Source organism: Montipora capricornis, chromosome 3, assembly GCF_036669925.1.
Source record: "Montipora capricornis isolate CH-2021 chromosome 3, ASM3666992v2, whole genome shotgun sequence".
In the NCBI taxonomy this organism is placed as follows: Eukaryota; Metazoa; Cnidaria; class Anthozoa; order Scleractinia; family Acroporidae; genus Montipora; species Montipora capricornis.
In genome coordinates, this window is record NC_090885.1 from 27766416 (window position 1) to 27779227 (window position 12812).

The 12812-nt window shown below is 38.9% G+C and overlaps 1 protein-coding gene across 1 annotated transcript; it reads left to right on the plus strand.

The window, feature by feature from the left end:
* Positions 1 to 3813: 3813 nt before the first annotated feature.
* Positions 3814 to 12469, plus strand: LOC138041259 (putative amidohydrolase YtcJ). The gene is made up of 2 exons (XM_068887031.1): positions 3814 to 4516; positions 10606 to 12469. Exons 1-2 carry the CDS (start codon positions 3863 to 3865, stop codon positions 11629 to 11631), a joined length of 1680 nt encoding a protein of 559 aa, XP_068743132.1. The 5' UTR covers positions 3814 to 3862; the 3' UTR covers positions 11632 to 12469.
* Positions 12470 to 12812: the final 343 nt, after the last annotated feature.

The window sequence follows — 12812 nt, forward strand, 5'->3', positions numbered from 1 at the left end:
TACGATTTTCAAATGTACCGAGGGGGGGGGGCGTCGGGGATTATAGCTCCCAAACCGCCCACGGCCCCTAAGTAGTTTTGACACTCATGCAAGATGGCAACCCGTATCGCAAAGCCCTCGATCTCGATGATCTTACGGAAAAATAGATTCTGGTCCTCGGCTGCATGACCTAAAACTTCTCGTACTTGAGCTTTTCCACTTTGTATTCTACTTCTTTATGGAGAACTGGTACCATCGATGTTTCTAAATTAAATGAGCCCCCCCCCCCCGCCCCAGTTTCAAATAAGCCACTCGTCTCTATTAAGCCCCCCTTCAAACGGGCTTGAAATAAATAAGCCCCCCGGGGGGCTTAATAGAGGATTTAGGAATGAGATGTAACCAATCATTAAACCTTTTTAGGAATAAAGTTAAAAAATTGATTCTAGGGATGATTAAAAATTCATGGCGGATGATCAGTAGGATAACAGGTATCATCACAATGATCGACAACAACAACAAAAAAACGTGCATACCGTTAATGACCCAATAAACGCCCACTTCCAAATAAACGCCTATCATCTAATAAACAGGCTGTTAAAATTGCATTAGACGCCCCTCTCTAATAAACGTTCCATCTCTCTGTATCATTCGTCTTTCTCAATGTCAAGTTTCTAGTGGTTATTCGCACGAGACCCGTACATCGACTTGTATTTGTTATTCATACGGGATTCTGACTAAATTAATTAGGGTTAAACACTGACAATACTGATTACGGGAAATAGGGATTTAATAGGGGTTACCTTAAAACCCCTAAAAGCCGGGATTCGCTGATCGTGGTTGTTTATAGGCCTAATAGATCATATTTTCTTTTCTGAAAAACTGTTACATGACCTCTTCAACGTTCAAGAGAGGCCTCCAGAAAAATAAGGAACGTGACTTGCAAGTGAATGAGTAAATTAGCACCCACCAAAAAATTGTCTTAAAAACCACAATTGTGAATCACCAAATGAAATCAATCACACGGGAAATTTAAAACTTTAAGGCAGATATAAAACAAAAAAGTTTGTTTTTAACGCTCTTTCTCCTTGTGGCGGCATAGTGATTTGTTACTTTAAAGTCCCATGCAAACGGACGCTATATTATTGGCCACCAACGTCCAACATTGTTGGATTATACATTTTGCGTCCTTTTGCACACTCTGTTGCACGTTGGTGCGTGTTTTTGGGAGTTGTTGGGCGCAATTAAGTTTGAAACCGGTTAAAGTATAGCTACACCAACAATGATGGGAGTTGCTGTGTGCACGTAGCATTACCATGTATTTAAATGAAACCTCTTGGACAGAACTTTTGCACAGTAATATTTTACCAAAAAAATATTTGTGAATTTTTGACATTAGCCAGGAGTAAAAGGCTAATAATGGCGAATTCGACAATCCTTGTAGCTGCTTAAAGGCCAGAACTGGTAGACTTAATTAAGACAATTAGCTGAAGTACTTCCTCCGGAAAGGGAGGTAATTGTGATTGGATTTGATCTTCTCTTAAGTAGGTGCGAAAAGTAGATAGCAGTGAGGAAGAAAATAAACACTAAAGAGCCAATAACTCTCACGCATTTTATCCCCTAACGTGTTCTCTAGGCCTCGCTAACAAGTCGACGTCATCATACCGAAAGGGTCCTCACTTCTTTAGGGCAAAAGCGTTGTATTTGACAGTAGTTAGTTTTCGTAAAACTTATACGGCTATTTCGAGAAAGGTTGGTGGAAAAAATGTGCATGCGACAATCCCGAAAGGTAACAGAGCGACGATCGGGTATACGTCTGCTGTCCGCAGGCTATTCTCGAAATAGCTGTATGTTTAAAATTAATTTTCTCGCAAAGCGAAGCAGTCAAGAGACCCCCGCCGAAAGGTGAAGAAATATTGTTTGAAAGAAAAAGCTCTTGAGCCTTCGAAGTCTTTGAAAAGAACAGAAAAGCTCATGTGAAATTTACGTGTTGGTGACAGCTGATTAGTCTTTTAACTCCAGCTATAAAAGGTCACAGATCAAAAGTTATTAACCAGTAACAAAAATAATAGAATAATTGTTTGAAGCCCCATCTCAGTATTTGGCACTTTGTTACAGACCAGAGGTTACAGACAGGGCATGGAAGCACGTAGACTAACTTGCACGCAAACCAAGTTGGAGCAACTGACCGGGCAAATGGCCAACAGAAACCAGAATTAAACCAATTAGAAAAAACTACACGAAGTAAAAGTTTAAATCAAACATAAAATAAAACTTAAACACTTTAATCGTTAAGAAGTTGACAAGCCGTGAACTTTTCCCACAGCCCGACACAAAAGCGAACAAAACCATGGTTTCCGCAACAACAAGAGACATTCGAACTTGCTGACAGCAGCCCGCCCCTCTGAACAATGGACACCTCGAGTGTGTTTGAGTATTACACGTACTTTAAAAGGCCTTATTTCCTTATCACTGCACCTTTCCATTGTTTTGAACGGGTTATTATTTTCAATAAATGGAAGGGCGGCTCACAAACGTGAAACAGGAGGTCATTATCACGAATAATAGCTTACTGCTCCAGTGGCCACAATAATGACCTGCTGGTTCTTAAGCAATGGAAAGATACATTAAATCGAATAACGCCCTGGCGCTGCACCCTCGGTCATTATTTTTAAGAAGGCCTCGAAGCTCAGGCATTATCCTATATTTCTTATCGCTGCCACTCAAACAAACACTTCAAAGACAGAGTAATCGAAACTGATTCTCACACAGTGAGAAATGTTCTTCATTGCAGCAGCTTCTAACACATTTTTCGCCCTACCCTGAAAAGCATTGCATAATCTAGCTCATGTGAGGTTTACGTGTTAGTGACAGCTGATAAGTCATTGAACTCCAAAGTTATTTTAAAACCAATAACAAAAAATAATAGAATAATTGTTTGAAGCCCCATCTAGGCATTTGGCACTTTGTTACAGACAGTGCATGGTTGCCTGCAGAAGCACGCAAATCAAGTTGGAGCAACTGATCGGGCAACCGACCAACAGAAACCAATTTAATCAAAAAGGATCAAATAGACGAAGTAAAAGTTTTAATCAAATATAAAGTAAAACCGCAAACTTGACGAGCCGTGAACTTGCCTCACAGCACGACACAAAAGCGAACAAAACCATGGTTTCTGCAACCACAAGGGACACCCGAACATGCTGACAGTAGCCCGCCCCTCTCAACACTTCGAGTGTTTTTGAGTATTTCACGTATTTTAAAAAGACCCTATTTCCTTCTTCTTATCACTGCCACTCAAAACAAGGACTCATTAACTACACTTGAAAGATAGAGTAATCAAAACTGATTCTCACACAGTGAGATGTTTTTAATTGCAGCAGCTTCTAATACATTTTTCGCCATTTCAAGGGGGGGGGGGGGGAACTCCCTATATAAATGGCCTATATGGGGAGGCTCCGCCCGAAAGGGGTACCCTTTTTCAGGCTTCAGGTATATGAAAGAGTCGGGATTTTACCCGTTGAAGTATATGAAAGAGTAGAGAAATCTGTCATTTGGGTCTGTGAAAGGGCCCAAAGGGCCGAACAGATGAATTTTATGGCGTTATAAAGTCGCGAAAACGTTCTAGTTTTGTGATTGATTCCTATTTAAATGACAATGTATTTTCAGCAGTTAAAATAATGTAATCATATCCAGCAGGAAATGCCAGGGTCATTAACAACTGGAGCAGGGTGATTGGCTGTATATATGTGGGCAGATTGGAGGGCGGGGTCGATGCAAGCAGTTTAAAAACTGCGGTCGCAAGTTAGGTGTCGCATAAAACTTGCACAACGCTTGTGTGTACGTCCAGTTTGCAATCAGCTAAGGTTCTTCGCTTGAACTCAAAATGACTCTCTACTTCGGCGGTCGTATTCTCACTATGGTTGGAGAGACGGCGCAGTATGTCGAAGCTGTCGTGGAAAAAGACGGTAAAATAGCCTTCACTGGAAGCCTAGCAAACGCCGAAGCTTTATTCCCTGACGCGGCCAAGTTCGACCTCGAAGGCCGAACCATGATGCCAGGACACATCGACCCTCATCTTCATCCTTCTATGGCGGCCCTGATTTTGAGAATGGATTTCATCACCCCGTTCGACTGGACTCTTCCAAGTGGTACGTACAAAGGCGTAAGGACCCAAGAGAAATACCAAAGTCGCCTGAACGAGCTGATCAATGCAAAAGCCAAGCCCGAAGAGACTCTAGTAACTTGGGGATATCACCAGTATTTTCATGGCGACATGAGCAGAGAGATCATAGACGGAATCAACAACACCGCCAAGAACGCACCAGTCGTGGTGTGGCACCGAAGCTTTCATGAAGTGTACCTCAACACCTTCGCCCGGAGCCAGCTGGACATGCAGGAGGAACTGCAGAAAAACCCGCAAGTGGATTGGGATCGCGGTCACTTCTTTGAGATGGGTTTAGATGCTCTAATCGCCACCAAGTACTTCTCCGCAATTGTTATGCCAATGATGATGTCTGGCTACGATGATTTAGTGCAGGTATGAAATTATAAAATTATTGACAATTAGAATCCCGTAAATTATCAAACCACAGGCGTTTCAAGCTCACGTTACGAGTGTGGAATGTAAATTTAGGACGCGTTCCGTATTTTTAAAAGCAATCTGTCCTTGAAATGAATTTCAAATGGCTGCTTACATTCGAAATATTATACCCCGTTCTAGAAAACGCCTCTGAAATGGATACCACTTTCTAAACCAGGAGCTTCAAAATCACGACTCCGTTAAGCGGCACATACCCGTATAGGTAATATATGGGAGTACCCCCCCCCCCCCCAACCCCGGGAATCTGCTTCAGGCCTAATAGACAATGATCAAACTGGCTTTTTGAAAGGCCGTTCTATCACTGAAAATATTTGCCTAATTAATAACGTTATCTCTTACACCGAGACTAAAAAGATACCACGAATGCTTCTTTTTGTTGACTTCGAAAAAGCCTTCGATACGATTGAATGGTCTTTTGTTCGTCAAACATTACTTCGCTTTGGCTTTGGGACATCATTTATCAAGTGGATTAATGTCTTTTATAGGCCATTTGCACTAAGAGGTCACGTGACATAGTTTTCATGAAAATGAAAGCTATATGATTTTGCCTTCGAAAAACGATTAGTGGGTCATATCTTAAACATAATAATAGTGATTCGGTTTTTCAAACCCGCACCATTTTCTTAAAATGAGTAAGTTCCTCGCTGGTCACGTGACCGAAATGTGATTTTTAAAATTATGAATTACTTCTTTCTGAACACAAGCTTTGCACTTAAACTTCAAGGAGGATGTTGAAAAAATTATGTGCTAACGTTTACAGCACATCTGAGCGTAACTATTAAACGTTTAACAAGATATAAGCAAAAAGTAGTTTTGGCCGCCATATTGGAGGGCAAGAGTATGCCCTCCAACATGGCGGCCAATACAAATCATACTGCTTTGTTGAAAAATCAAAGTGCCATAAAATATCTTCCTTAAATGCGTTTCCTCTCAAATTTCGGGTGTAAGCTAATTTTAGTGTGCTCCGTCAATTTTTTGCATCAGCAAGATTCCAACTCATTGTTTAAAGGAAGCAATGGTCACGTGACCTCTTAGTGCAAGTGGCCTATTGCGATATTCAGAGCTGTGTTGTGAATAACGGTTGGTCGAGTCCCTTCTTTGAATTGAGTCGGAGTGTTAGGCAGGGCTGCCCGCTTTCACCGTATATATTTATTTTATGTGCTGAGATTTGGGCTGTCGCCGTTCGTAAGGACACTACAATGAAAGGGATATCAATAGGTAACGTTGAATGTAAGTTAAGCCAGTTTGCAGATGATACGGCTGTGATTCTAGATGGCTCTTTAAAATCACTGCAACGTTCTCTCTACATGCTAGAAAGATTTGGTGAGATCTCAGGTTTAAGAGTTAATTGGGAATTAACAGAAGTTCTTCGGATAGGCTCATTTAAGGGATCAAACCAGATTTTGTGTCCTGAAAAAAATCTTACTTGGGCAAACAGTAAAGTTTAATCCTTTGGGTGTTTGGTTCTGTGTCGATCAGGAAGAAGGACCGAAGAAGAATTATGAGGAAAAGGCTGTGAACGTAGCGAACGCTCTAAACAATTGGCACAATAAAAGGCTAACTTTGATCGGTAAAATTGCAATTATTAATGTCATCAATGCCTTCTCACGTAAAATCCCTGAAAGAAGTTAATGATTTTATCTTTAAGTTTCTTTGGGATAACAAGGGAGATAAAATTAAACTAACTGAAATGATAGCAGATTATCAAGATGGAGGGCTGAAAATGTTAGATATCATAGAATTTAATAAGGCTCTGAAAATTACATGGATACTCAAGTATATTTCTGATGATTGCCAGTCTAAGTGGAAAGCCTTCTTCGACTTCTATTTACTTAAGTTTGGGGGTAAATTAGTTTTTACTAGCAATTTGGCAACAAATGATGTTAAAATCCTGGATATAAAAAGTACTTTCCTCCATGAACTTATTGAGCTGTGGTCAGATTTAAATTTTAAAGAGCCTTTAGCTTCACGGGCGGAGTTTGGTGCCGAATCCATATGCCGGAACAACTCAATGATTAGAATTGCCGGAAAGACTATTTTTTATAAGCATTGGTTTGAGGCAGGTGTGCATAATATTAATGATCTTTTGACGAGCGATTCCAAGTTAATGACTTACAGTTGCTTTAGAAACAAATGGTGCCCTAACGTTTCCTTTCTTGAATATTACGGAGTGGTTTCAGCTATTCGGTGCGCTATTAAGACATTAAAATTGAGGCTGCCAGACGACCCAAACCCAAAAGATGTATTGGCTCTGCTAAATTCTTCCAAAAAGCGGAGCCAATTGACATACCAAATCTACAGAGATAAGAAATGTACTTGCCCTGAGAAAAGCCAAGCGAAATGGATTAGGGACCGCTGTGAATCTGAAGATGTTTTAAATTTTAATTGGAGGTCTATATATTTATTACCTAGGAAATGTACATTAAGCACAAAAAGTTTCTTCACAGAAGAATTGCCACAAATTCCTTTTTATTTAAAATTAAGTTCTCTGACACAGATTTATGTTGCTTCTGTCAAAATGCCCAGGAAACCCTAATTCACTTGTTCTGGGATTGTCCTGTTACAAATGTTTTTTGGAAAAACATACAAAATTTCCTGATTTCAATTAACCTGATCCAAACCTCTCACGTTCTAAGGAAAACCGTGTGTTTAGGTCTTGATGAGGAAAAAGGAGAAATTTTAGTTAATCACTGTTTACTTCTAGCTAGGTACTATATTTTTAGATGTAAGTTTAACAATATTAAACCTTCGATATTAGAATGCCTTTATCAAATTAAAAGTAATTTACGGCTAAAAAAACAAATTTCAGTCACAATAGGAAGGCAAAAAGCATTCGAAAATAAGTGGCACAAAATAATTGAGTCGCTGTGACTGTCTGAATGTTTTCCTCCTTTTTTTCGCCCCTCTGTTTTTTTTTGTTATCTAATCCGTTTTGGCCTCCCCTTTTGACAAGCAATAGGTACCCCTTTATCGATCATTGTGAAGCAATATTGTAATCTGTTTGTAACGTTTTTCTTCTTTTAAGTTTGTTAAGTGGTGTATTATGTTGTTACTGTAATTAATAAAAGAAATACAAAAAAAAAAAAAAGGAAACTATAAACGAAGCGGAGCATAAGGCAAGTTCTAAAAGCCACACCGAATTTAGGCTGATTTCGCGGTGAAAACAGACACCAGTTTTCAAAACCCATTTCATGGCACCTGGCCAATGCCACTAAGAGAAAAAAATAAGACAAAGTTGGCAAGTGAAAAAAAATCTAGGATATCTTCTATTTCCTCAACGGCAAAAACTTGTGAAAGCCGTTTTCCTTTCCACCTCAAAACAATTCACGGGTGTTGCACATATTTTGTGAATTGATTATCTTTCTCTAGTGTCACAATCCCTATACGTTTTTCACCAGCCATACTAAACAGGGGCACCCAAGGACGATTTCCTCCAAAATAAATTGAAAACAGTTTTTAGGCTATCCAGAGTACTTTTAGATCCGTAGAAATGTATCCTAAGTGGCGCTATAAAATTCGCCTATGTGTTCGGTCATCCTAGGGGAACTAAAAATTTTTCGACATTATAAGGGCTTCAGTTTTATTTTCTCGAAAATTTTAGATGTAATTTAACGCATGATTACGAAAGTAAGAATTTTTCTGATTCTTCTTTCCATCACATTTTTGAATCCGAAAAGTTTAGGTTTCCTTTTTCCTACGAAAAATAGCCCAACCTTGGGTGTGAAATGTGAAAAAGTAAACTTCAGAAAATCGTAGGGAATTTATAAGATGAGCGTCGAAAATTGTACGTGAATGGAACGGTTATCTAGAAATTTTTAGCCGTCCTCAAGTAATAGAAAATTCTGGGCAAAATTTGCTTCTTCGAACAGTTATTTTACAGAAAATAGTCATTGGGTGCCCCTGACTATAAATTTTCGTTCCTTTTAAAAGCTTTGGTCATTGTATTTGGACCGACTGCCTTCATAAATGTCGTTGATTAACATGAAACTCTGAACAAATGCGATTTAAATCATGTATAGTACACACAAAAAGCTTGAGACTGAAACGCTCCAGACCAGAAACGTGAGATCAAGTGGTTTCATATTTTCACATATGATTTGTGCGTTCTGTTTTCTGACAACTTATTCAATTTATGTGGGCTCGCACTCGTGAAATGCGCTCGCAGATTTAAACTAAAAGAGTTAGTTTTGACTTTGTGAACATTTTGACTGAGCTGGAAAATGTGTTTTATTTAACAATTATTCCTCGAGCCCGAATGGGCTATGAGTCAATAGCCCATGAGGCCGAAGGCCGAATAGGCTATTGACTCAGAGGCCATGAGGGCGAGAGGAATAATTGTTTTAGTAAAATCCAACTAGTTGGTCAAAAAAATATCGAGACAAAACATCTTTCGCTAGTTAAAGCTAGACTTTAATTGTTGTTTTGGTTTTCAAAGCCGGCGCTTTTCGCTACTAGTGGGCTATAACAAATAGCCTACTAGTAGCTCAACCAATCAGAACGCAGCACTGATAATAGACCACTAGTTGGATTTTACTAATAAGTGAATATCCGCCCCGTTCGCGTAATTTCTGTGGCAGTTATTAGGGCTGTTGTTTAACGATGTATATTTCTTTTCGCCTTTGTTGTGCTTTAAAACAGGGGCACCCAACGACTGTTTCCTTCAAAATACGTTGAAAACACTTTTTAGGCTATCTAGAGCACTTTTAGATATCCGGAAGTGCATTCTAAGCGGCGCTACAAAATTTTTATCAGTTCGGGCATCCTTTTCGAAATAACAAGGGCTTCAGTATTATTTTTCCGAAAATTTGAGGTGTAATCTAACGTTTTACGAAAGTGAGAATTTTTCTGATTCCTCTCTCCATCACATTTTAGAATCCGAAAATCACAGGTCTCCTTTTTCTGAGAAAAATAGGGTAACCTGGGTAGTAAAGTATGAAAAATTAAACTTCAGAAAATCGTAGGGAATTTATAAGAGAAGTTTCGAAAATTCTACATGAATGGAAAGTTCATTTAGAAATTTTTAGCCGTATCCAAGCAAAAGAATATTCTAGGCAATATTTTCTTCTCCTAAAAGATATTTACAGAAACCATCCTTGGGTGCCCCTGTTTAAAATAGAAGGACTATAATTTAATTTCAGCATACTGTAAGAAAGGGACATGGGGATTTACGGTATTGCGGTATTGAGCTTTTTTTCAAGCGGTATTTGGCAATTTTGATTTTAATGTGCGGTCATTTTGCTGGCGCGAGGTCTACATTTGGAAGATTTCAACATATATTCCTAAAAATCTTGAATATCCATGACCTTGTTGTGGGTCACTGAACACTTTGTGATGGGAAGACTAATTGAAACCATGAAAATATATGTTTCTATGTGGAAACTTCACTCTTAAGCCATTGCAAATCGGAGAAATCATGTCAAATAACGAAATAATGTAATTTTCTTCCTTTTATTGGAAATCAAGTAAGAAGCCAAAACGAATTCGGTGATCCCCCATTTTCTTTACATTTCTGACATTACTAACTCATCGTCTTTCAATGGCAAAATTTGCAGAAAAAAATCAATGTTAGAAACTTTTCGCGCGAACGTGTTTAAAAAGAAAAGTAACATATAAAAATATGTTACTAGTTAAACAAATTTTTTTTTTTAACATATTCTAAATGTTTTAAAAAATTGCTTCTTTTTACACTGTTGATTTTGTTAGTATTTTTGTCCGGGTGGGAAGAGGGGTGGCATTTCCTTGCATGGCCTAAGCAGGTATGTGCCGTTGAACCCGGTACGGTTTTAAGGGTCTAGAGGGGATACAATTACACTATTTAGTGTCTTGAACAGAGTGTCCTTTTTTGATATGAAGCCTTAAACATGGACGAAAAAGTTTCATTTTTATGCCGATGCATGATCTACATGTGTAGAACCAACAATTTTTCTTCAAAAAATGCAAATGTGCAAATCCCCCGGGGTTTTCCCTAAGATGGCCGCTGATAAGTGCAAAGTTAAATGATTTGTCTGTTTATTTGGGTTATGCAGATTGTTCACCAGAACGGGCTCACCGCCGTTGCTGATCTAGAGTTTCCTTTGATAAATGAAGACCTGGAGCAAAAGAAGGCCAAGGAGATTCTGAAGAACAAGAAGATCTCACATTTCTCTACCTACTTGGTTCCCAGTGCTCGAAATTACTCTAAGTTGTATGGCGGAGACAACCAGATGGCTATAGAGCACATCCGAGAACTCGCAAAGGAATTAAGTGACGATCAACTGGTTCTCTACAACAACCATGCCAAATGTCTTTGTGACGGAGCGTTCTATTCACAGCTGATGCAGATGAAAGACGGCTACATAGACGGACACGATGGTCAGTGGATCATGCAGCCAGAAGAACTGGAGGAAACCATGCGGGTTTACTGGAGAAATGGCTTTCAGATCCATGTACACACCAATGGAGACCTTGGCATGCAGAAGCTGCTAGAAGTCGTGGAAACCCTCAACAAGGAGTCCCCGAGAGAAAACCATCGAGTCACAGTCGAGCATGCTGGATACTTTACTGAAGACCAAGCTGATAAAATCGCTCAGTTGGGTTTATTGGTGTCTGCAGCCCCTTACTACTTCTACACACTGGCTGACAAGTACATCAAAGATGGTCTTGGAACTGCAAGAGCTCAAGCCATGGTTCCAATGAAATGGCTCTTTGACAGGGGCGTGGTTACAGCCTTCCACTCCGACTTCACTATGGCACCGTCGGCACCTCTCCTGCTGGCCTGGAGTGCCATCAACCGCGTTACAGCAGACGGGAACACGTACAGAGAAGATCTCAAGGTGACACCCTATCAAGGCATGCTGGCCATCACCAAGAATGCAGCCATAATCTTGGGCACTGACGACATCATGGGCACCATTGAAGGAGGAAAACTCGCCAATTTTACAATCCTGGAGCAGAACCCACTAGCGGTGGAGCCGATTGACATCAAAGAAATCAAAATCTATGCTTCAGTTTACAAAGGGAAAATGTACATTATAAGCAAGACAAAAGTCTTGCAAGACAAGAGTAATGCCTGATTCTGGTTGATTTCAACAACGATATATCCAATCTTTGGTAAGAACAGCACCGTTTATTTCCATTTGATTTTGCCGCACTTAGACAAACTTTAAAAAGGTACAGGTTTAGGTTGTCAGTACACTCTTTTTTTATATAAGAATGTTGTTTTTCCGGCCCAGGCTGAATATTCTTATTTTTCTGCCGATTTTAGGCTGAAGATATTCTTGTATTATTCTTTAATTATAGCTTATGACATTTCCGTTTTAGAATATATTGGGGTATCAATTGCAAGTGTTTGGTATCTAGATCTGTATCGCGTCACATTGTGCACGTGCTCCATCGCTTTTCGTTGCAGTCAGCGCGGTCAAGATGCTATAGCTCGTGCAGGTTTTTTCGTTTTGTTGGCTAGTTTCGCCGTTCAGAGAAAGGAATAATTTTATACGGTTAAGTTAAAAACATAAAATTGTATTGCATTTACAGATGTTCCATCACACAAAATCTCAGCCTCGGCTTTATCCTTAAAATATTCTTTAGTGTGGACGAAAGGGCGAAAACCAGATAATGAAGAGATATTAGTAGTTCTGACTATTTATTTTATAGTCGCGATTGTAGAGATCGAAAACCGAGTTCGATACACCACCACCTGTATTTCATATGTTCAGAGAAGACGAAGCTTTAATAAGGAAAGTACGAAATAAATACCTGATACTTTTAAAAATATTAACCATTCTGTAGTTTTTCCGATTTAACTTTAACTTTAACTTTAACTCTGCTATTACAACACTAACTTTAAATTAGTCTACAATTTTAAAAAGGATAAAAATACAATTAAAAATATGTTAAGGCATGTGACATTGAGTGCAATCACTATCATAGGTAATCACGATAAATAACTGATAAAAGCTAAATTAAAAAATACAATTCTAGAAAATTTGTGTTAAACATATAATCATAAAAGAAATGAGATTCCTACGAAAAACTGACAAGGTGAACGAGTCCCTGATTATTATATATTATTATTATATTGTTATTCCCTGATTATTATGATAATCCATAATATTTAAATTACACGTATCCATATAACGCTTAAAAAAGAATACGCGATCATTAATTTCTCTGCAATACTGTAATGGTAATAAATTAAATTTATGAAGGCGTTCGTGCTCAGAGTAATCCTTACCAAGAATGAATCTCGTGGCCC

What these genes read in the sequence shown, in the direction of transcription:
- LOC138041259 (XM_068887031.1), top strand. Translation starts at nt 3,863, where the DNA reads ATGACTCTCTACTTCGGCGGTCGTATTCTCACTATGGTTGGAGAGACG. An exon ending in GCTACGATGATTTAGTGCAG is followed by an intron (nt 4,517 to 10,605) that starts GTATGAAATTAT and finishes TGGGTTATGCAG; the next exon opens with ATTGTTCACCAGAACGGGCT.